The sequence below is a fragment of the Alligator mississippiensis genome, chromosome 3, assembly GCF_030867095.1.
Source record: "Alligator mississippiensis isolate rAllMis1 chromosome 3, rAllMis1, whole genome shotgun sequence".
NCBI classification, from domain to species: Eukaryota; Metazoa; Chordata; order Crocodylia; family Alligatoridae; genus Alligator; species Alligator mississippiensis.
The window spans coordinates 167,185,485-167,208,710 of record NC_081826.1 but is presented as its reverse complement, the minus strand read 5'-3'; the positions used below and the strand labels follow the sequence as shown (position 1 = coordinate 167,208,710).

Below are 23,226 nucleotides of genomic sequence, written 5' to 3'. Positions count from 1 at the left end.
GCTGAAACCTGGCGGCGGCGGGAGGCTGGAGGATGCTGCCTGGGATAGCCCGCCGCCAGGGTCAAGGGCAAAGAGGCTCTCCAAGGACACCCCGGTGCCCCAGGCTGCCTGCCCTCCCCCTGGCTCTCGGGCGGATCGGGGCTCTTGGGAGGCAGAAGCGATGATGGTCTTTTATTAGACCGACTGAACAGCTGGAACAAAAACTGTTCTTCGCAAGCTTAGGGGCACACGGCCCCTTCTCCAGGCCCAGGGAGAGTTTGGTCGGTGCTTTGCCGGCCCCCAGGCTGTCTGCAGTGAGTGCGCGGGGCGCGGGGGGGCCCCAAGCCCAGCAGTCCCTTGAGCGAGGAGGCGGCGGCAGGGCTGCTCCGCCCGCGGCGGGGAGGGGCTGGGCGGGCCGAGGCGGAGCCGGCGCCTCCGAGGCCGGGACGCTGCGGCCGCCGCTCCAGGCTCGGCTGCCGCCGCCGCCGCCGCGCTGTCCGCTGGTGAGTGCGCGCGGGCCCGGCCTTGCCGCCGCCGTCTCGGGGCAGATGCCGCCGCGGAGCTGCCCTCCAGCCTGCCCTTGCGGCGGAGGAGGGAAGGGGCCGGCCTTGCATCTCATCTCCCTCCTGCCCCTTCCTCCCGCTCGGCTCCCGGGGCGGGATCAGCCGCAGGCTCGGGAGCTGCTGCTCAGCGGGGTCCGGGCAAGGGGAGGGGAGGGGAAGGCTGGTGTCTGTCCGGCCTGGGAGGGTCAAGGCCGCAGGAGCAGCTGAGCTGGGGGTTTCTTTCTTTGACCCCCGGGTTGTCCCTGGGCCCAGGGACGGGGCCTAACTCCCTCCCCCTCCAGCAGCCTTCCCTCTTGACCCCGCCGGGAGGCTGCAGAATGAGGCCTCCCCTCCACCTCTGCGCCAGGGCTTGGGGAGTTTGGATGAGCCCGCCACGGGCACCTGCCTCCAGCCCAGATATCCAGCCCTTTCTTTGCCTGGAAGCATTGCGTCCGGGTAGGCCCGGGACCATCGGCACCATGTAAGGGGTGCACATGGGTGCACATGCACCCCCTGAGTGTGCCAGTGCACTCCCTCAGAAAAGGCGCCACCACCACTGCCGGCAGCACCTGTGGGCAGTCACCGCTTGCCACCCGTCCCTCACCACCAACACTGTCAGTGGCATCTGCAGGCAGTCCACAATCGCCGCTGGCTGCCGTCTGCGGCTGGTCGCCAACCACTGGTGAGTGCTCCCCACCTACCCCCTCGGCTGCTGACAGCGCCACGGCTGCCTGTGGGAGTTCCCTGCTTGTTGCCACCACGCTCCGGCTGCCAACAGCACCGCTGCCACCTACAGGAGCTCACTGTGCTCCCCCAGGCACCCATATGTCCTTCATGCCCGGGAGGGTGCACTTGTCGCCCTCCCTTCCCCACCCCACTTTGATCTCTGCTCTACCCAGCATTCAAAGCCAACTGCCACCAGTGGCAGCAGCTTTTCTAATCAGGCTGGGCTAAGAAAGTCTCTTGACTTCACTTTGTGGCATATTATAATCTATCCGATCCTTTCTAAACTCTTCCTTCCACAGGTGTTCACCGCCCTCCCTTCTTTTGTTCAGTGGTCTTGAAGAAAGCCAGCCTTCCTTTTCTGTCCTGTGGTTAAACCGCTCCTGGTAACGGAGCTCCTATTTCACTGCCCTGCAGACTGTTGTTAGCTTATGTCAATGAAGTGATGTTTATTTCTGCTTCCACCTTAAACAGAATAATGCGGCCCTAGGGCCCTGGCTTATTAGTGAAGCTTCTTGTTTATTTTTACCTGGAGTTATACAGCAGCAAAGCAACCATGTGTTGTTTTATAGGTGTTGATGCCACACAACTGTGTACACCTGTGTGGTTTTTTTTTACATTCTAGATCTGCCCCTTGTCAGACTGATGTATTTTAGAGCAGAGTAAACTCAAGTCTAAAAACCCCTCTTAAAAACTATAAATGCACAGAGCTGCCTATTTTTCTGGGGAAAAGATGAAGCTAATTCTTTTTTATGTATATCAGCACAAAGATCCAAGTACATATGCCGGTTATACAGGCAGAACCGTTACTGGCTTTGGTTCATGTCCACATGGATGGGGCTGTTCTCGTTTGGCACCCTGGCAAAGTGAATAGGGCCCTGCATGAGGGGTCATGATACTGCAAATTGATTTGAAAAGTGATGTTTGTTTTTTTGGAATAGCAGAAAAAAATTGTGATGCCATCAGTGACGTCAGCACATGGGTAAACAAAATGGCCACAGTGAGTTCAAGGTTTCTTTTGCAGCAGGGGGAAAAGAGGGAGGGAAGGATGGATAATGTTTAATGAGTGGGTAATCTGGAAATTGCTACTTCTAAAGTAGCTTTTTATTATGTATCACTGCTGCTGCACCTTTATATTGCAGTAGGGCCTGGAAGTTTCAGCTGCGAGCAGGTTTTTATTGTGTTTGGTTCTGTAATGCGTATGCAAAAGGAATCAAAATTCATGGCAGAGGTGATCTCTTTTATTACACTCACTAGATATTTGCAAAAAAAATAGTTCTCGATTTGCAAGCTTTCGGGTTATGCAGTAAGAGACCATCCCTGCCATGCAGAAGTTGCAGCCTAAATGAGCAGGACAGACAAAAAGTATGGGGGAAAAGCAGCAGTAGGGAGAAACAAACCCCTTGTCAAAGTTGTACAACTTTTTAATGTCACAAGTTGGGAATGGAACCCAGATCAGGCTGCCTATATACTAGAAAAATTAATGCCCCTATTACATTAACTTCCATGATTGGGATAAGTGTAGTCTTAGCTGGCTTTCATGATGCAGTAAGTGGCAAACGCTCTGAATCCTATCCTCTGTTGGAGGGGCACTGTGGCAGATGTGGTGTTTGCTAATATAATAGCACTGGTGGCTGCTGTAGTGGAGACAGAAAAATCGTTTTTAACATCTTGTCTAAGCCTTTTGGAACATGCCTTAGGGTGATAATGTACCCAAATCTGGAGTGAGGGAGACAGCCAAACTAGCATGGAGCTGTTTCAAGAGGCTTTGATTCATTTTAGCTGTGCACTTCTCTCTTGTGTCTGAGTGGCAGTTGTACTTTGGCACCTCACGCAGGTTTTTTCCAGCTTAGAACTAGTGCAGGGGTAAAGAAGGAAAAGTGAGTTAGCTTCTGACTTGAGTAATGTTCAGTAGGAAGCCAGGGCTATGCAAGATGCACTATAAGGAGTCATTGTTCCAAAAGGCTTACAATATAATATACAAATATGATAGTCAAGCACACCAGACTCCTGGGCTACTCCCATCCCAGCTAATGGTGGTAATTATCTAGTCCAGGGGTTTTCAACCTTTTTTAATCAGTGTACCACCTGTGGGCAGATGTGGGGGGAGGGAGGGCTGGTGCATAGCCGGGTATGGAGCAGGCTGTGCCAGACACAGAACAGCAGCAACCACCATGTTCAAGCTTCCCCCAGCCCCCACATCCTGCACAGCAGCGCGGGATGGTGAGTGGTGGTGTTCTGTCCCCACCCACCCGCGTGTACCCCCCTAGGGCCTTCTCAAGTACCCCCAGTTGACAACCCCTGATCTTGTCTATAATGTTCATGTGCAGGAGGACCTCCATGGATTAGAGTATTTGCAACACTGAACATTTTCCCTCTAGCCTTGCTTTGGCTAAACGTAGTCAGGTTCAGTCAAGTTCATTGCTGTGGCATTGTTCGGGGGTGGGCAAACTCCTGGGCTTTTTGTTTGTTTAGAGAGAAGTAAGCATTTATAGTATTTTGGGCAGAGGGAAGGGAGTGGGAATCAGAGACACCTCTAGCTTTCATGGCCTGAAGTTGCCAAAAAAAGGCAAGGGGCTTGCTCCCCTAAACTTGTGAAATTTTACTCTCCTTGTGAATTTCAGGAGACTTACTAAAAAAAAACCCCAAACCCTTGTGCTCTTTCAGGAGCCAAAGGGAGGATTTAGCTTTGTAGTAGCATTATCCTGCTGTGCATTGTGCACTCTGTTGGATACTGCTGGCACAGATGGAAAGTTTTACTAGTTAGTAGTCTTATGGCTTTGCACTCTGGCCTCTCTTTTTCTCTCTCTCTCCTTCCTTCTTCATTTACCAATACCCTGAGTAATTCTCTCCCACTCTATTACCATTTAAATAGTTTTGTGGCAGCACATAAAACTGACACATTAATAAAACCTGAAGAGAAAGCACTACATACAAATGTATACCGTAATGTATACCAATAGATACCAACATAACTGGTTGGATCATCTCAGCAAGTAGTCCTCAATGTCTAATTTGGATGAGGTTTCAAGTAGGGTCCCCCAGGGGCCTGTCCTGGGTCCAGTATTGTTCAACATTTTCATTAATGATTTGGACAATGACATCTAGTTTATACTTAGCAAATTTGTGGATGATGCAAAGTTGGGTGGAATTGCAGAACTCTGGAGGGCAGGGCTAGGATCCAGAATGACCTGGATACACTGGAGAAATGGTCCTCAGTCAATTAAATGAGATTCAGCATGCATGAGTGCAAAGTCCTGCACTTGGAATGGAATAATCACATGCACGAATACAAACTTGGGAATAACTAGTTAGGCTGCAGTATTGCAGAGAAGGACCTGGGGTTTACAGTGAACCCTAAGCTGTATCTGAGCCAACAGTATGTTCTTGTTGCAAAAAAAATAAAATAAAGGCCAACAACATCTTGGGTTGTATGAACAGGAACATTACTTGCAAATTAAGAGAGGTGATTCTTCCTCTGTATTCAGTACTCATGAGTTTTCTCGTGGAGTACTGTGTCCAGTTTTGGGCCCTGCACTTCAAGAAGGAAGTGGTCAGTTTGGAAGCAGTCCAGTGCAGAGCAGCAAAAATGATTAAGGGTCTGGGAGACGAGATTTATGAAGAAAGTCTGAAAGAGCTAGGGTTATTTAGCCTATAGAAGAGAAGACTGAGGAGGGATTTGATAACAGCCTTCAAATACTTGAAGAGTGATTATGGAGAAGATGGAGACAGGCTATAGAAAGGAGTCTTGAGCTGCAACAGGGGAAATTTATTTCAAAGGCAGGTGAGACAGATGCTTGGATGGGATGGTTTAGCCAGGAATGATCCTGCCTTGAGTAGGGAGCTAGACTAGGTGACCTTGTGAGGTCCCTTCTAGCCCTGTTTTCCTATGATCCTATATTGAAACAATGAGGAATGCTTCAAATAATTGCCAGCAGAAGAAAGCTGTTGTAGGATGTCATCATTTAACTAGAAGTACTTGAGTGTATCGGAAGAGACTCCCTTCCCTTTGCTTTCCCCTTGCAACAGGAGGCTGGGAAGGGATTCTTATTCTTCTCTGCTCTGTCTTGGTGCAGATGAGCAGTTTCACAGGGCTCTCTCCTTCAGTGCTGCTTATGGGGAATATTTAGCTCAGATAAATATTTTCACTTCATTCTTGGCTGCACAAATGGAAATAGGAATTTCAGCTGTCTAAAATGAGGAATCCTAAAGCATCTTACGTATTGCTGGCCAGAAAAAAAGTTCTATTGGTAAAATTTATCTCAGTAGATGTCCATTACTTGAAAGCAAAATAGTGTGTCTGTGTGTGGTTGTGTGTTTGTTTTTAATGAATGTTCTGAAGAAATACTGCTAGTAACCTCTAGCATCAGTTTACCAAAATTGGCCTGATTCCAACCCATTTTACCAGTAGCTATCAGCAGTGAAACTAATCAAAGGTGGTGGTTAGGCTGAAACTAAGAAGAATCATGTCAGTTCCATAATGGCATCTTCTAGGAATAGGGGGAACATATTTTGCTTTGGAAATGCCATTTTAAATGTTTTAGAACAACAACAAAATATTGTGGGCTTCTGTTCTGCTACATTCTGAGGTTTTGCCTTTTTGTCCCAGTTAAGGTGAGAGGGGGAGAGGGAGGGCATGGGGAGGACATGACACTGCAGAGCAGAATTTTTATTCCTGATCAAGTCTCATCTTGACTGTACTTGTAAAAGAACCTCCTCCTCCATGCACACATCAGCACATCCCCTTAGGTCAACTGAGAGGGCAGGGAATGAAAGAGGAGTTGCAGGTCTATAGACAAAGCAGCTCAGTTGTAGGTTTGTTCCTTGAAATGGGAATAAATTGAGGAAACTTGTAGTTCACAGTGTTTCCTACCCCTGTACATCATTCTTCATCTTCCACCTCACTGTCCATGGCCTCTTATGAAATGGATAGATAAAAGGAAGTAAATGGCATACTTGATCTCTCTCTCTCCTCTCTTCCTGTAGAAATAGGTTGAAATATAAACTAAACTAGATATGCTTCTCTCAGGCTTGCAAGTAGCAGATATCCATATAGATATGCAGAAAAAACATACCCCTATGTCTTCTGCTGTTTGTGAAGCAGGGATCTCGAAGTTAAAGTCAGTCCACACAAGTACCTTCCTTGTGTATGTTGGTTAGAATCCAACCAGTAGAGAGTTGCTACAGAAGTAACATGTAGGGCAAAGTTCAGAGCTGCTGCCCTGTGGATACAATGTGTGGCTTTAATTTTCACTGTTGCCAGTCTATAGTTCATAAAAGCATTTTCTGCTTGAAGTGCAGAGCCGTTTAACAATACTTGCTTGAGCCTCTTCCTGCAGCAAATGTGGTAATAATTACACATCTTTGTGTGACAAGTGTCCTTGTTAAAAATGAGCGTAATTATCAAATCTCTCTCTTGTGTCTTCTTTAGACTATGAATCCAATTTATTCCTCTAAAGGCTATCTCTAAAAAGACTGGAAGTGGGCATTTTGCACCTTTCTGAAGTTGTTCAAACCCAAAGCCTTTTTTGGCCATCACTTGTATGGCATGATTTATTATGGGGTTGCAGAAAGTGAATGAATGCACAGGTAGGGGGAAACCAGGACCCTGGCTTGAGGTAGCCATAAATTGGCATCCAAGTTCTGAGACTTCTGCTGCCACTTTACTAGCTCTGATCTTGTTGAACAAACTTAAAATATTAATTTAGCACTTGATGATTGTTGATATGTGCCTTGGGCTACCTTTCCATCAGGGAGTTATACCAGTGACCAGCAGCTAAACTAAGAATCCGCTGAATCCTCTGAATTCAGCAATCCCGCAGCAGGGATTCCTTGGCAACGCCTTAGATCAATTGCTCAAATTTTGAGCTATAGAATTTGCCTGAAAGAAGGGTACAAATGTAAACTTCAACTGAGTGAAGGAAGGAAATAACACCCCAAACATTCCAAGTGGGCATGAGACGAGGTGATGAAAACACATTACAATGAAAAGAAATAACATACATTTAATTGCTTGCCTACAATGCTGAAAATGCTTCCCAGAGTGAATTGTATAGAGACACTTGTATCTTTGTTGTCATCTAAGATTTCAGCTCTAGCTTTGTTAGTTAAGAAGACTACTTAGATGAGGAATAAAGTGATGCATGTGTTCTGAGCCTGGGATCCCATCCTGATTGTTCCATTTAATCCCTGTAAATTGATTAATTTAATACCTATAAAGTGTCAATCTCATGGTGATATAAAACCCCTTCACACATTCAACTGCAGTTGTCTTCCTCTGCCTGACAAAGGGTGTTTTGTACCTGAAAGCTTGCAAAGAAGATTTTTTTCCAACTATTTTAGTTAGTCTAATAAAAGATATCACATTTACCCAAAGAACCTTGTCTGTTTCTCAAGTCATTACACTGAATGGTCCTGTTTCCAGCAGTGTCCCAACACACTGTACGTTTCTTATATAGTGAGTTTATCTGGCCTAAATAGAGCAAATGATAAGTAGAAGGAGCTTTTCTTAGTCTTAACAGAACTGTTTTCTTCACTATAACAGTATCTTCACTTGCTTACTATGTTCTAGTTGGTGGGCATACAATTGTAACCAAAAGCACTGTAAAATAAGACTCGGCTTGTTCCAACCAATATCCAAAGCATTGGATTTGATCCAAATAGCCTTCTCTTTGGTTCCTTTTCCTGTATATGCCAAGGGCTGCAACTGTCCTGATTTTGCCTGTAGATAACTAAAATGGATATATTTAAACATAAAATATTTGTCTATAATGCTCACCTCTTGTTGTTTGGTGGGGAGAAAAGGGAATTTGCAACTATGTTGTGGGCCAGTAATTCCACACTATACATGGACCCTTTAAAAACATTTAAGAAATTACGGAAGTTCAAGTTATGTTTGTCTAGTCAGGAATAATCCTGCCATGAGCAGGTGGCTGGAGTAGATGATTTCCAGATGTCCTTTTTAGCCCTATTTTTGTTTGTTTTTATGAATTTCTGATTTTTGAGTAAGAAGAGTAAATATTTTCAGTTATATTTCATGTTTGGGTATCCACAGCTTTGGTTGGAGAGGATATTTTTGCCACTGAGGGCAGATATTTTCATGAGGTGGGGTTTCAAAGCACATTTAAATGTTAACTGATCAACAAATTTCACATTATTACATCTTCTGGATTTCAAGTAGCAGAGCCACAGCTGGCACAGTCTTTGGGAAAGGTTAGATCCACTCTTGAATCTCTCTACTCAATCCCATCTCTAAACAGAATATGAGAGTATGAGAAAGACTGCTTCAAGAGTTTCTGTAGATTGTAAAGATTTTTTTTTTTTGTGGAATCTGAACTTTGTGTGTTAAGTGAGGTTGTGCCCTTGAGTCATACTTGCTTTTACTTTTATCAAGGGATTTTGCCCAATATTGGTTTGAAACTGACACACACACACGCACGTGCACTTTCTGGTAGAGCATTCGCGTTCATATATGTATTAATTGCAGGATTGTGTGGTTTTGTTGTTTTCATCTGCTCTACACTGTTCATTTTTAGTCTTAGGCTGTTTTGCCTTCAGCTAGCAGCACATAGCATAGAGTGCATTGAACTGACAGCCAAGGCAAGCATAGGGCCTTGGGTTTTTTCCCTGTCCTTGACAGCAAGTAAAACATTATATTTTCTTGGTCCCTGTAGTTTGTTGGATTTCCTGGAAGTATCTTCGACAAATTTTCAACTTCTAAAACACCCCACTAGAGAAAATTTAATTGTGCTTCTCTTGGTTGGTTTAATTTGGTTTAGGTGGAATTGCTTCTAAAAATATTGCTGCTTTATGTCGCTTATGAGGGGAGAAGCCAAGTGGTAATGTTGGTCACTTATCAAACATGTCACTTTATTGGCATTTAAATAATTATGTGGAAAAGCATGCATCTCCTCAGTCAGTAGGGTATTGTGAAGTATTGTTACGGCTACATCTATGTAATAATGTTTGGAAGAGTTAAGGCAATTTAACTAAAGGTGTGAAGTCAGTGTGCATAAATTAGTGTCTTAAACCCCCAGGTGAAATCTCTTATTCAGGAGTAAAGTGATCTTGGATTGTTATACCTTAATATGTCTCTAATGAGAATCTGCATGGTGGTCAAATGCCATTTTAATGTATGCACATTGATTTAGTGCACTTATTGATTTGCTTTAAATTTCTTGAGTTACCATAAAGTGGTGTGTCTTAGGGGATGCAACTAAATATATGAGATCTGATTCTGAAGAATCCTGTAATGTGGTAGGAGCAGAGAACATTGACTTTTCCTCTTTACCTCTATCCTCCCCTCCCCTGCCCCTTCCTCCTCTGTCATGGTTTAATATTAATAAAATGAAGAGTTGCTATGTCAGTTCCTTAGGGGTATTCTCTCAGTGCATGCCAATAAGTTCATGTGTAGTGTGAAGATGATGATTTTTGTTGCTAAATAAACATTTTTTCACTGCCCCACCGCATGTGGAAATGGATAGCACAAATGAAACAACAGTTATAACTGTTATGGCTTATAGATGTAAAAACATCCTTGTATCTGGAAAGCTGTAGATTAATCAAAATAAATGCACATCTCAATTTGTATGGGCTTTAAAATAGCTTTGTCTTGTGCATTGCTGTTCACTGATGTTCTGTGCCAAAAACCAGTGACTTCTCATAGTAAAAGAAGCCATTAAGGAAGGGGTTCAGTTAATGAGCGAACAGAGAGCTAGACTCAGATAAGAGTAGATAAGGAAGAGACCACCAGGACATAAATGAAATGCAGTTGAGTAAAGGGAAAACACAAAAGTCTTGGCTCCGAGGTAATATCTTTTATTAGACCAACTAAAAAACAGCAAACCTCTTTTTTGCAAACTTTTGGGCATGCACACTTCTTCAGGCTGAGGAGAAATCAAAGATTGTAAAAGTCTTCTTAAGTAGAAAATAAACTCCATTTTGCACAGGGGTAGTTGAGGCTGGAAGCATATTCGCCTGTGTATGTGAGAGTTGCTCTGTGACGTAAAGGTAAACTTTGTGGTGTTGCATGGCCAGTGGATTTGCCACTGAGGCAGATGAGGAAACATTTGGAATCTGTCTTCCGTTATCTTAGCCCCATCCTTCAAAGACCCTCTTTGCTCTAATCCTTGCTACAGGAAAAAGGTGGAAGCCTTCTCCATGTATTTAGGATATCAGAGTAAATGCTGGGAAAGAGCCTAATGTTTACCTTGACCTCTTAAACACAGTATGGCCATTTTAGTCTTATCTATAATTTCACAAGAATAGATTAGCTAATATGTAGGGGAGTCATCTGCTGATTTCCATTCTGCATATACTCTCTGAGGCCTTGTATTCCAATGCCCTCCCCTCCCACCCCCATCAGTTTACATTCTGTTTGGATTCTCTCTTTCTTGGTACCAGTACAAGGATTGTAGTGCCACTTCACTTCCTCTTCCACTCATTTTTATTTACTGTCACCTAGGTAAAAATTATGCAGACTTGATTTCTGATTTCTTATGTGCACAATTTTTCAGAGATCCAGAATCCAATAAAGTCTTTCTGGTCACATAGACACTGAACACAATGGATTTGGTGGGGTGGAGGAGAGCAAAGGAGAAGGACAAAGAACCCAGTAAAACAACACTGTAAAATTTTTTATTTGTAATCGGCTGGCCTAGATCTAAGCTTTTCCTATGACTCTTAAAGTCTGAATCCCCGACTTGGTGTTTCTGCTCTGAAAGGTCACTGTTAAATGCATGCTTGCTTAAGCATCCTACCTGTTACCTCTGAGATTAGTGTCCTTTAGAGTCTATTGACATTGGAAGTAAAAATCATTTGACTGTTCTTCTGGCTAGGAGCAGCTGGATTTTCCTCCTTCCTGGATGTCCCCAGCAGAATTGTTTACTGGGCTTCAGTCATTGCACCCATGTAAAGTCCACAGTGGGTATGACATGAGACTGTCAACACCAAAGTACAGGCATCTACAACTTAAACAGTGGCCCACAATAACTTAAGACAGAGTTTGAGCCACCAAATCTTTATTTTGGTCGTAATGCCCAAGCCGGAAGAAACCCAGCTTAACTCTGTAGGCTGTGTCTGCAGGACTTCAAGATGGAAGACGTATTTTAATTCACAATTAACATGCTCAGTAAATGGAATAGAATGGTGGGTTTTGGCTTTTGTTTGTTTGGCACTGCCTGCTTTTAGGCGTATCCTGGGCAATTATTTACATTATTCACTGAGCAGTACATGTGACAACCATACAAACTTTCTTATTTCTATCCTAGTTTCTTTCTTTGCTACTCATATTTAAAACCTCAGTGCTCCTCCCTACACACAGAGACCTCTAGTTAAAGGTTTCTGTAAACAAAGTGGGACAGGACGTGAGCCTGTTATTCATTCAAATTGTCCCAGGTATACTTGGGAAGATGCAATCTTGATGGGCAAAATGAATGCACAACTTGGCCTGTATTAGTATGATGATTAGAACAAATATTTAGCTCAACAAGGGATTTTTCACCCATAGATTTGAAAGACTTTTAAAAGGGGGTCAGTATTGCTATCCCCATTTTACAGATGGGGAAACCAAGAAAAGTGACATGATTTGCCTAGGGATGCAAAGTACACCAGTCGAAGAGTGGTGGCTAGAACCACCATCTCCAAATCAATATTCCACCTGCTGGGCCACTACAATAGCTAAAATTACGTCACAGTTATATGAGATGTTTAAACTGGAAAAAAATGTGTACAGTGAGGTTATTTATCTGTTTATTTTTCCAGTGCTTATATGCCACCCCAACAGGTGGCATATAAATCCACAAAAGCTGTGGGTACTTAGCCCTTTTGAAACTTTAAGATCAGGGTTTATTGTCTGTATCGGTTCTGTCTGGTGCTGTATACTCTTTCTGTTTGTTTGAATGCAGAGTGGAAACACTTGTCAGTTCATCTTGGAAATCACTGTGGAAGACTTGGCACCACAGTGTTACTATGGTTCCTAAATTAGAGAGTCATGAAATCCAGCTGAAAATATACTACAGAGAAATTACTGCACTTTTATAGTCTTTCTGTGATCTTAAAATTACTTCAGAGGCATAATGAGTGAATCGTTTGTTTGCTCAGTAATATACAATCTGATACAGGCTTAACTGCTGAGGCCACTCTTCATTTAGGTTGTATCAGCTGATGGGACTTTCTCTCTTTTGTGTTTTCAGTGACACGAAGGACCTTTCATCATGAGCAACCCTTTCACGCAGATCACGGAGCCATTAGACTCCAACCAGCCTGAAAAGAAATTCTTCAATCTGAACAAACTGAAAGACGAAAGATATGGTACGTTGACACCATAAAGGAATTGACATCTTCATATCTTCTCCCTACTACTTGCTTAGGCTGCATTTGGCACTGAAAATAACTGCCTTGCGGTCCTAGAATGGTACAGGGAAGTTGCTTCTTGAAAACTGGGTTCTAATGTTTGCAAACTAGAATCCAAACTTTGTTTTATTAGTCTCTTAGCACAGTAATATTATTACTTGTAACTCTGAACTGGATAATTCCCTGTTTCATGTAACAGTTCAGTGTTTTCCAGTATACGGCATGTGCTTCACGGTGCGGGCATGAAGGACCACAGTAGCTGGAAGAGTAGAAGGGCAGTTTTTCCTTATGGTGCCATTAAGTTTGAAAGGGCACAGTAGAAATGAAGCTTGTTTTATCCTTCCTTCCCAAAGCTGGAAAAAGGCGGTGGGTAACTGCTGTGTGTCTAACCTTTGAATCTGCCAATTAACCAGAATTCTTTTTCATCTCTCCTGCTTACTCCATTGAAAACTGTTACTCTTCCTGAATTCATGCAAACTTCCCTATTATGGCACACTCAAATACTTAAATGGTACTGTTGATGTTTAAAGCCAATGCTAAAACTACAGTACATGTATTCATATATACCCCCAGCCTTTAGAAGAGAAACTGTTGCTTAAACTAAAAGTTGATCAAGAGGTAGATTGTTGCTATTTTTCTTTAAATGGTGAAAAACAATGTCCTCTCAAGTCCAGTATTTTGTGGTTCATTTAGACTGACGATGACAAATAAACTAATCCTATCATTTTGTCCCTTAAATACCAGCAGGGTTCTTTAGAAATACAAGAATTGCCATAATGAATTTTAGTAATGCCTTGTGTGTTCTGGCATGCTGGCTCCAGCAGTGACAGTTGTTCACTTCTTCAAATAAAGAGGCAAGCAACTCAATAACAGACAATTACTGAGTAATTTGCTGATGATAGATTTTTTTTTTTAGCCATATAAGTTAGCATTGGCTCTGCCTTGAAATGTGAGACTGGATCCCTGAAATATGGTAGGGTCACATAAACCGTTATTATGGTAGTACCTATTATGCAGGTGATGATTGAGAGTCTGCATCATAATATACATTATTGTGGGGAAATGTTCTAAGGCTTGGAACACTGGAAATTAATTGAGTCAAAATGAGGGGGGGGTTGTTTGTTGGTTTGATTATTTTTTGTTTGTTTTTTTGTTTGCTCTTGTATGTTTTTGGGGCTAGCACTCAGGTAGTGACCATCCTGTGGATTAAGATATGGCATCCTTTGGCTTGAATTCAAAGGGATCAAGTGTGTTTTGCAGCATATTTCTCTCTTCAAGAGCTCTAAATATTATTAGGGATCAGCTATTAATGACCATGAGGCATATCCTCTTTTAATGAGTGAAATCATGCCTCCCATCCTATCCCACCCCCCTTCTGTTGTCCCGTTCCTCCCCCCCCCCCCCCCCCCCCCCCCCGACTTAATGGCAAAAGCCTCATTTGCTTCACTGTAGCTGGGACTTCACCTAACAAGTGAAAGGATATAGCCACATGCAGGCATTTGGATATGACATCTAAGACATGAAAACCAAACTACTTCCAGTCTCTTTCTTTTCCCAGAACGGTTGCCATTTTCTATTAAAGTCCTTCTGGAGTCAGCAGTCCGTAACTGTGATGAGTTTCTAGTGAAGAAGGAAGATGTTGAGAACATCCTCAACTGGCAGGTGATGCAACACAAGAATGTCGAGGTGCCATTTAAACCTGCACGAGTTATTCTACAGGACTTCACGTGAGTCTTAACACTCCCTCAAACTAAGGAAATATGATTGTAAGAGCTGCAGAGGAGTTCAGTTGGGGATGGAGAGCAGGTGAAGTGTCTGAAGTATTCTTTAAATATTGTCTTAAAACTGCTGGATATTAGGTTCATAGTGTTGCTTTAAACAAACACCAGACATTTTAAAAGCATTTCATAAAACACTGTGTTTTGAGGGAAATGAATACCTTTATGGTGCTATTTAAAAATAGGAAGGGACAAAATGAGATGTATTTCAGAAGGGAATACCCCCTCGGCAGAGTCCTACAGATTTTGATGGTATAGTTGGCAATTCTAGATTTCTGTCTTTGGGAACTGACTTGTAAGTATTGTCCTGGAACTTACATGTTTCTAAGGCAGTTGCTTGAAACCAATGCAAAAATTTTACCATCTGCTTGTAAAATACAAATTCAGAACAAAGAAATCAGTTGACTGCATTGCAGTATGGTTAGCTTTCTAAGGGCAGTTTGCAAGAGGGATGGATTTTCACGTAGAACGTTGTGTTGCTTTGTACTGTGCTTGAATCAATAGTCCACTGTCCTTTGATCTTTCAACCCTTCATGATAGGAGAGAATTTGGTTTAGCCTCATGGGTTTGTTACTAAACCACAAGTACATTCTGTTCCTCACCCATAGGTGTGAGAGAGAAGGTACAATGTCTAATGCTTGGCATTTGTACTGGCTTGCATTCTCTAGATCATTTTGCAAGCACTAAGGACCCAGTCTTGGTTGTCTTTTGAAGTCAATAAAGGAAACTGTCATTTTTCTATTGGAAATGATCTTGAGGTCCTAATTTAATTCTTGCCCTGTGAGCTAGGTGCTATTGTTACCTTGTCACAAATGGAGAACTGTAGGGCAGAAAGGTTAAGCCACATTTTTGGAAGAGCTGCTTTCCTATTCTGGTATTTAGAGAAGCAACCAAGCTGAGTGCAGAAGTCTTCTGAAATCTCTTAACTGTTGCATCGGAAGCTATTGGGTCCTTATTTTTGAAACAATTGCTTTTATGTAGGTGTCTAAATAGGAGCTGAACTCTCTTGAAAAAACTTGGTGACTAACATTGAGGCCTCATAATGAGTAAATTGCAAGTCCAGGGTTAGACTTTTTGGGAGTTTCCAGTTGGATTCTGTCACAACCCAGTGATTTTGGTGCCTTGGCACGGTAGAATTTTCCTGCCACGTGAGAGCCTCTTGCAAAGTAAAGGTTTTCTGTTGCAGCAGAAAACCCCCGGTGCAAGAGAGTTCCTGCCATTCGAATGCAAATTTGTGTCCCGCTATTGGCCAGCTCTAAATTATTCCCACGTGGCGGCTAGTAATTGGCTTGCTAGCCGTTTAAAAATTAGCGCAACTTCTGCCCAAGTCGGAGAACTTTGAGCACGCTGCAGAGTGCCTCTGGAGAGATCTGACTCGTGGCTGAACTGATCGATAGACTGATCACCTATCGATGCGCTCGGCGACAGGGAGAAGAAATCCCAGGATACATATCCTTTTCCCTGCCGGCCTGATTTGTAGACGGATGTGCTGGCCTGAGCCCTGCCAGCTGGAGCAACTAACGTAGTTGTTCAGACGACTGGACCATTTTCGTCGCAACCACAAGCGACGTAAGTAAAGTTTTACAACCATAAAGCTTTCTCGGCCTCTCTATTCACCAGCCCGCCCTGACGAACGAGCAATTATTAAATCACCTCGAGTCGGCTTTGGCCATCCGAGGATGGCGACGAGGATGGGATCTAAGGGCACGGTGATAGAGAAGAACCTAATCGGGTGCTGCCCCTGGCACACTGGGACCCGCCACGTAGAGAATGCCAACGATCTATGGGCGCATATCGCTTACCACCAGGCGGTAGAAGGGGATGAAAGAAATATTGATGGTTACTTCTCCGTAAAGAGAGAAGAAGCCGTAGTGAAGGAATGGAGAACTAAGCTATCCCTTGGGGAGTTCAGATGTATAACGGGGAGCGACCGGGTCTATTATCGACCCCCGAAGGAAACCTCAACCATATCCTTAGCCAGGGTGAAAGCGCGGAAGGCAGAAAAGCTGACCCCCGCTCAAGAGTTCGCTCAATGCATTCAATACTTAAGGGAAGGAGGGGAACCCACCCCCACGGACTGGTTCAACTGTCCAGATTTGGTGCCTGAGTCGCGGGGCCGTGAGCTCCTCGTTCAGCTCCGGGAGGATTTGGAAACTAAGGGCCGTCATGTGCCGAGATGGGGTCTAACTAAATGGAAGAAGGGAAAAATGATGAATGTGCTGTTCCGAACAGTAGCGGGTCTACTAAGGGAATACGCAAATTTAGAGGCACAGATGCATACGGCGGGTAAGGAGTCACTGGAGTGGACAGCAAAAAGCTCCAGAGCGGCGCTTATCGGAAGCACCGGCCGCATGATGCCGCTGGCAGAAAATGACACTGAAAGAAGCGCGAGCCATCCGGGGAACCCGGAAAAGAGGGGCGGAGCTCCAGAAGACCAGGCAGGGATCCGCCTCGCGCCTCCGCCCCCTGAGGTGATGTTGTTCCCAGTGGCCCCGCCTCCTTGCCAAGGGGAAGGGGCAATGGGAGGAGAGATGTACCCAACGCTCCCAGACGAAGAATTTAACTCTTTCTCTACCACAGCTCACCCGATAGCTGTGATGAAGCATGTTGCGGATGAAGATGGTGCTACACGTACCATTGTTATCTCACGCACACGCACCCGACCAGAAATTCAAGAGCTTTGCAAGGAATCTAAAATAAGATCAGAAGAAACCTTGGCAATGTGGTTAGGACGGTTAATAGTGGAATTTGGATCTGACACCTTAGACAAAGAAGAAGCGAGTGCCTTGACCCAACAAGCGGCGTGGAGCGGAGGACGTGCTACCGACTTGAATATGGTCACAGACAGTGCCCGCTGGCCCATCCCGCTCCCGGCGCTCATAGTGGGACAGGTAACCCACAAATTTCACACCTGGCACGAAGGTCGTCCACAGAAGGCTACTGCAGAGCAACTCCTCCTGGCTATAGTTGGGGTGTCATATCTTTCATGGAGCCCGAGAACAAATCCAATTGGACTAACCGCCGTGCAACGAAAAGAGAGATGGGCTCATCGCCACCTATCGGACCCTGGGGCAATCCCAACGCCCTTGGAAGCTATAGATGCCTGTGTGGAGGTATATGGAGGAGCAAATGCCGTTACACTCCGACTCTTCTTGAACCCAATGGCCGGTCAACCGGTGGGAAATCTCTTAGGCCATCTCCCACGTCTACAAGCACTTAAGCAACAAGGTGAAGAAGCTTCTGATGATATAAGGGACCGACCTTCAGCATACCCAGCCGGAACACTGAGACCCAGACGTCAAGAATTTATCCCTCGACGAGAGCAAGGGTGGTCACCTCCAGGAACCCCGAAGGAAAGAACCATGTTTGGTTTTCTTCTCTCCCGCACCGGACTTACAAAATCTCAGTTGCGAGTTTTGGGAGAACGAACCCAATATCGTATAGCCAAAGCATTAGGATTTAAATTCGAGGACCCATCAAAAAACGAGTAATGGCCGGCGGCTCCGCTGGCGGCCTTCTCCAGTTCAGACCTGACCCTACTGATTCTCGACCATACGCCGAACTCACTGTTTACAACCCTACCGATCCGGATGACCAACAACAAGCATTCTTCCTTCTCGATACTGGAGCTCAGACCAATGTGATTCTCAACGATACCTCGCCAAAAGACCACCAAAACGATCAAGGTACAAGGGCTTAACACTATCGCCGTCACAATGAAGGTCAAATTTTGGGTCCAAGGCCACCGATACCCCCTAGAGGCTGTCCTAGGGGGCATCAACATTTTAGGGATCCCGGGGATAAAAGCGCTTGACCTTAAAGAACAAGTGCTACAGGCATTGCCCATTATTGTCCCAGAACAGGATTGGCATCGACCAACGCTTCGTAACAACTCCACCTGGCGATATCGACCAATCCCGACTAAGGGTTCTCTAAAGCAGTCCCTTACTGACCTCCTGCGGTGACTCAAGCAACGAGGCTGCATTAAGACCGTAATGGCCAGCACCTACCTGTCATCAGGATGGGGAGTTGTGAAACCTGGGAAACCTGAGGAAGCCCGGCTAGTCGTAGACTATAGAGAGGTTAACAAAAGGTGTCACGTACTTCAACAACCTAATCCTTCTACTCTGCCACAATGTATGTTTGAGATGGCACAGTTTCAACAAAGTAAGTGGGTCGGAGTCACGTTGGATTTAAAAAACATGTTCTTTTCCATCCCGATAACTGACCCGGAAGGAATACTAAACGTGTATTGATGGCATCATGTACAGGTGGACAGTCTGTCCACAAAGATATCTCAGCGCTCCATCACTAGCCACTGGTGCCATGAATAACACCCTAAAGAACTTTCAAGCTTCATACTCTCTTCCCCCAGAGAAAGAACTAAAGATTTGGAGTTATGTCGATGATATCGCCATCATGGGTCATGATAGTTCCGTAGTTACTAGTATAGTTAACCAACTAGTTGCTCGCCTCCAGAGTGAAGGATGGACGATTAACAAGGAAAAGTCATGCCTACATCCTGTAGATGACATTATGTTCCTTGGTACTCGATACATCGGTTCCATCCGCCACGGAATTTCGCATGAGGGTCCTAACATCGATCCGTTAAAAACATTCTTCCCTACTACCAAGAGGCACTTTCAACAGCTTTTGGGTCATTTGAATTGGTATCGGCATTATGTTGGACCTAGTGATTTGGCACTCCTCACCAAATTGCAGCGACAGATCCATAACAAATCCCAAAAGTCCACGCCCTGGACGAAAGATCAGCGGAACCTGCTTCGTCTGCTAGCCACGGTTAAAGATACACAACTCCATTCCATCGATCTGGGTGAGTCACTAACCGTAACCCTCGGGTTCACCACCAACCACGTGTGGGCTGTCGCACATAACCCTCACGATGAGCTAGTATATACAGCCCATAAGATGCTTCAGGCAGAACAACATCGATATGGAGCTGTAGGGAAAATCCTCCTAGCCGAACAACTGGTGGAGCCATTAGCAAGGGGGCATGGGACATTACGTGCTCCCGGTGCCACGTTGTTACCCTTGCTGGATGCGGAAAGAATTGACCCACATTTTCAGGGGGAGTCTAAGACCTGGAATACACTAGTGCTTACTCACCATTACAACTGGCATTGTTGGAGGTTGGAAGACACGGTACCTGATCCAAGCCCACAAGACGAGGAGAAGGTCCCTACATCGTATGGAACTTCTGCCCCGGCATGGATGGCCTCAGATGGAACCACCCGACATGGCGGAGGCTATGGGTATTATTGCAAAGCTTGTAATGATAGAGAAATATTTCAAGCCAACCCAGATGATAATTCGGCCCAAAAATGTGAATTATTAGGATTCCTCAAGGTACTAGAACATTGTTTGACACATCATAATGATACACTCCCCGTTCCAATCATCGCAATTGATTCGCAATATATTTATAAAATTCTTACTGGTATAGCTTTTCCCTCCGAAAATTTGAACGATTGGCAAGATATCTGGGAAACGTTAACTAAATTTGTGCGCCTCCCGTTGATTAGGCACACTAAGTCCCATCGTCCAGATACCGATCCAGTACATGAGATGATTGATAAGTTCTTAGAAGATCCACTCCAAACCGACATAGTCTTGCCTATCACATCTACCTCCGGTCCTGAAGTAAATCCATTCCTTGCGTGGCTTCATGAAAATTGGGGTCACCCGGGACCACGAGCTTGCCATCAACGTTGGTGCCGAACCCTTACGGAACCGGCCTCATACGGAGCTCGGCGTGATTGGGAAAAGGTAGCTCAGGCCTGTGAGAGATGTGCTAAAGAAAAGTGCCATAGAACCAAGTACCAACTAGGAGCTTTCGATCCTTCACAATTTCAGGCAGGAAAAGTTTGGCAGGTAGATTTGCTAGGACCCCTCCCAGGGTCTAAGCCGCCAAATAAAGGATTAGTCGTTGTCGACTTGGGAACAAGACAGTTACAGGTTGTTCCCCTATGGAAAGCAATGCCACTGCTGTCATTTCTGCTTTGACTGCTGTATTTGCTACCTGGCAACCCCCTCACGAGATTCAGTCTGATGGAGGACCCCCGTTTAACTCTAATGCTCTAGACAAATTTGCTCGTCTTCACAATATAGCCTGGCATCTTCATTTGCCGTACCACCCGCAGTCCAGCGGTGTTGTGGAAAGACACATAGGCCTGTACGAAGAACAACTTCGCCTCAGGGGAGGAGGGACGTTTAAAAACTGGACTAAATTCAATCATGATGTTCTCATTTCACTAAACACTGCTAAACCGTTATGGGACGAAGCTAATGTCCAGAAACCTCCACCTTGGGAGCCCAAGTTCCAACCAGACGAGTTAGTGTGGATTTCAATACCGCACCCCCATCAGTCTCATCCACAAGTTCACAAAGGGACCGTTCAGCGGTCGGGACAATATCCCAATACCTATTCTGTCCAATTGGAAGAGAAGCCCGATCGTCCTCCTATTATCGTTCATCACAACTGGATGACACGCCGTTCCGACGTTGACCCAGTATCCTTACAGTAAATTTAACTATAAGTCTCTTTTGTTTTGTGTTGTTGTTTTCTTTCTTCACAGGTTTAACCCCAGAAAAGTAATAATCCACAACCGCCCGATTGTGAGATTCATCGAGCACCAGACTGCAGTTCGTTCGAATCAATAGAGTGATGATTGTAAAGGAGACACTGAGACGGCGAACGTCCATTTGCTCAGGATTACTATAACACTATTCACTCTCATTTTATTAAGTATTTTATTGATATTGTCTGTTAGTAGGAGAGGACGGACTGACTACCAGACGAGGAGAGTCCCAAGCAGACGTTCTCCAATCAGACGATGATCAACAGTTGTTGTTATATGTTCAAAGTTATTGTATTTTGTAACTTGTTGAAAAGACCGGTCTATCAAGTTGTTTGTTTATATATATATTGGTTGTTAAAGCTTTGCCTGGTCAGTAAGTCCCGAAACAAAGATGCCGTATGATGTGCTCATGTGTCTAAAATTCCAGTTGTGCCGTCGGCAAGGGGGCATGTCACAACCCAGTGATTTTGGTGCCTCGGCACGGTGGAGTTTTCCCGCCACATGAGAGCCTCTTGCAAAGTAAAGGTTTTCTGTTGCAGCAGAAAACCCCCAGTGCAAGAGAGTTCCTGCCATTCAAATGCAAATTTGTGTCCCGCTATTGGCCAGCTCTAAATTATTCCCACGTGGCGGCTAGTAATTGGCTTGCTAGCCGTTTAAAAATTAGCGCGACTTCCGCCCAAGTCAGAGAACTTTGAGCACGCTGCAGAGTGCCTCTGGAGAGATCTGACTCGTGGCTGAGCTGATCGATAGACTGATCACCTATCGATTCTTCTCCCCGTCGCCGAGCGCAATCCCAGATGTATCCTTTTCCCTGCCGGCCTGATTTGTAGACGGATGTGCTGGCCTGAGCCCTGCCAGCTGGAACAACTAACGTAGTTGTTCAGACTACCGGACCGTTTTCGTCGCAACCACAAGCGACATAAGTAAAGTTTTACAACCATAAAGCTTTCTCAGCCTCTCTATTCACCAGCCCGCCCCGACGAACGAGCAATTATTAAATCACCTCGAGTCGGCTTTGGCCGTCCAAGCCTTCTGTGTCCTTTTCTTTTTTTCTTTCTGTATGTACCAATACTTCTACTAGCTCATATTACTGATTGCTTCCTCTGCTGTAAGTATAGCATGAGATAAGATGACAATTTAGTTACTTGCCTAATGTAATATAAAGTGTGGTGTAACAAAGCTTATCTTTTTTTCCTTCATTGTTCTTGCTGCTTTTAGTAAGCTAATTTAGCTTTCTGATAAGTAAGCTTCCTAGGCTCACTTTTAAAGGGTTTTGAAGCTAAGAACATTGTAAGTGTCCAGATGCTTGGCCTTCCTTGCTGTACTTGGGCCTCTAAAACACTCTCTTCCTCTTCCTCCTGGATTGCTGTTACAAAAAGTTCATGCAGTTGGAGCATATAACTGTAACTCTGTGTCATAAGTTTTGCTTTTCTATTCATGGTTTTACTCTAAATAGCTGTGTGGCTTTTGAAGGAAAAAACATTTGATATCTTCATCCTTAATTTGCTGTTTTGTGAAATGCAGCAAAATTAATCTAATTCACTTTGACTGGGAAGTTTTAATTAACAGTAAGAAAATGGCTTCCAGTATTCTCATGAAAGGCAAATACAGATCCACAAGAAGTTTTTTTTTGCTTGTTGCTCTTCCATTTTTTGGAGCTTCACCGTTTTCAGAGTTGATATGAAGAGATAATTTGAATGTGAATTTTAGCCAAGTGAAAGCTCTTGGAGCATGAAGCATGTGGTTGGCCAGTTTTACCTCTAAATCTCCAAATTCAAGGACTTTGACACAGTTGGATGCAAGGCCTTGTTATTTCCTGTCTTCAATGTGGCCCTAAGTGCCAACCAAGACAGTTTTGTCTCCTCCAGAAAGCAACTTATCCTCATGGAGAGGTTCCATACTCACATTCCTGCTAGTTTGCATCCATTCAGCTTGCAAGTCTAAAAATCCTTTTTTTGTCAGCTTGGGCAAAGGTTTGAATGTTTTCAGTACGTTAGCACTTTAAAGCTCTGATCAAGATTAGAGTTCTCTTATGCTTGTCACTGTTTGCAAACCAAGTAAGAAACAGCCCCTGTCCTCAATACCTTCCAGTCTAAGATGACCAGACAGACAAAGTGGAGGAAGGAAGGATTGCGTGAAATTCTGGGCAGGACCAGTTATCCTGACTCCCCATCTGCTCCCTACATTACACAACCATCCTTTCCCTGCCACTGCATCCAAAAACTAGTTTTTGTGAACCTGATTATAACTGTG

At 44.5% G+C, this 23,226-nt stretch overlaps 1 protein-coding gene across 2 annotated transcripts in view; it reads left to right on the top strand.

The window, feature by feature from the left end:
* Window positions 1-374: 374 nt before the first annotated feature.
* Window positions 375-23,226, top strand: part of ACO1 (aconitase 1) — a 48,856-nt gene continuing 26,004 nt past the window's right edge. The window contains exons 1-3 of one of the 2 annotated variants that reach the window (XM_014596344.3): window positions 375-482; window positions 12,437-12,554; window positions 14,155-14,323. In XM_014596344.3, the coding sequence (XP_014451830.2) occupies window positions 12,458-12,554; window positions 14,155-14,323 (266 nt within the window). In that variant the 5' untranslated portion in view covers window positions 375-482; window positions 12,437-12,457. Of the gene's footprint in view, window positions 483-1,097; window positions 1,204-12,436; window positions 12,555-14,154; window positions 14,324-23,226 lie in introns of those variants that run through there. The other variant, XM_014596345.3, reaches the window with a different exon arrangement.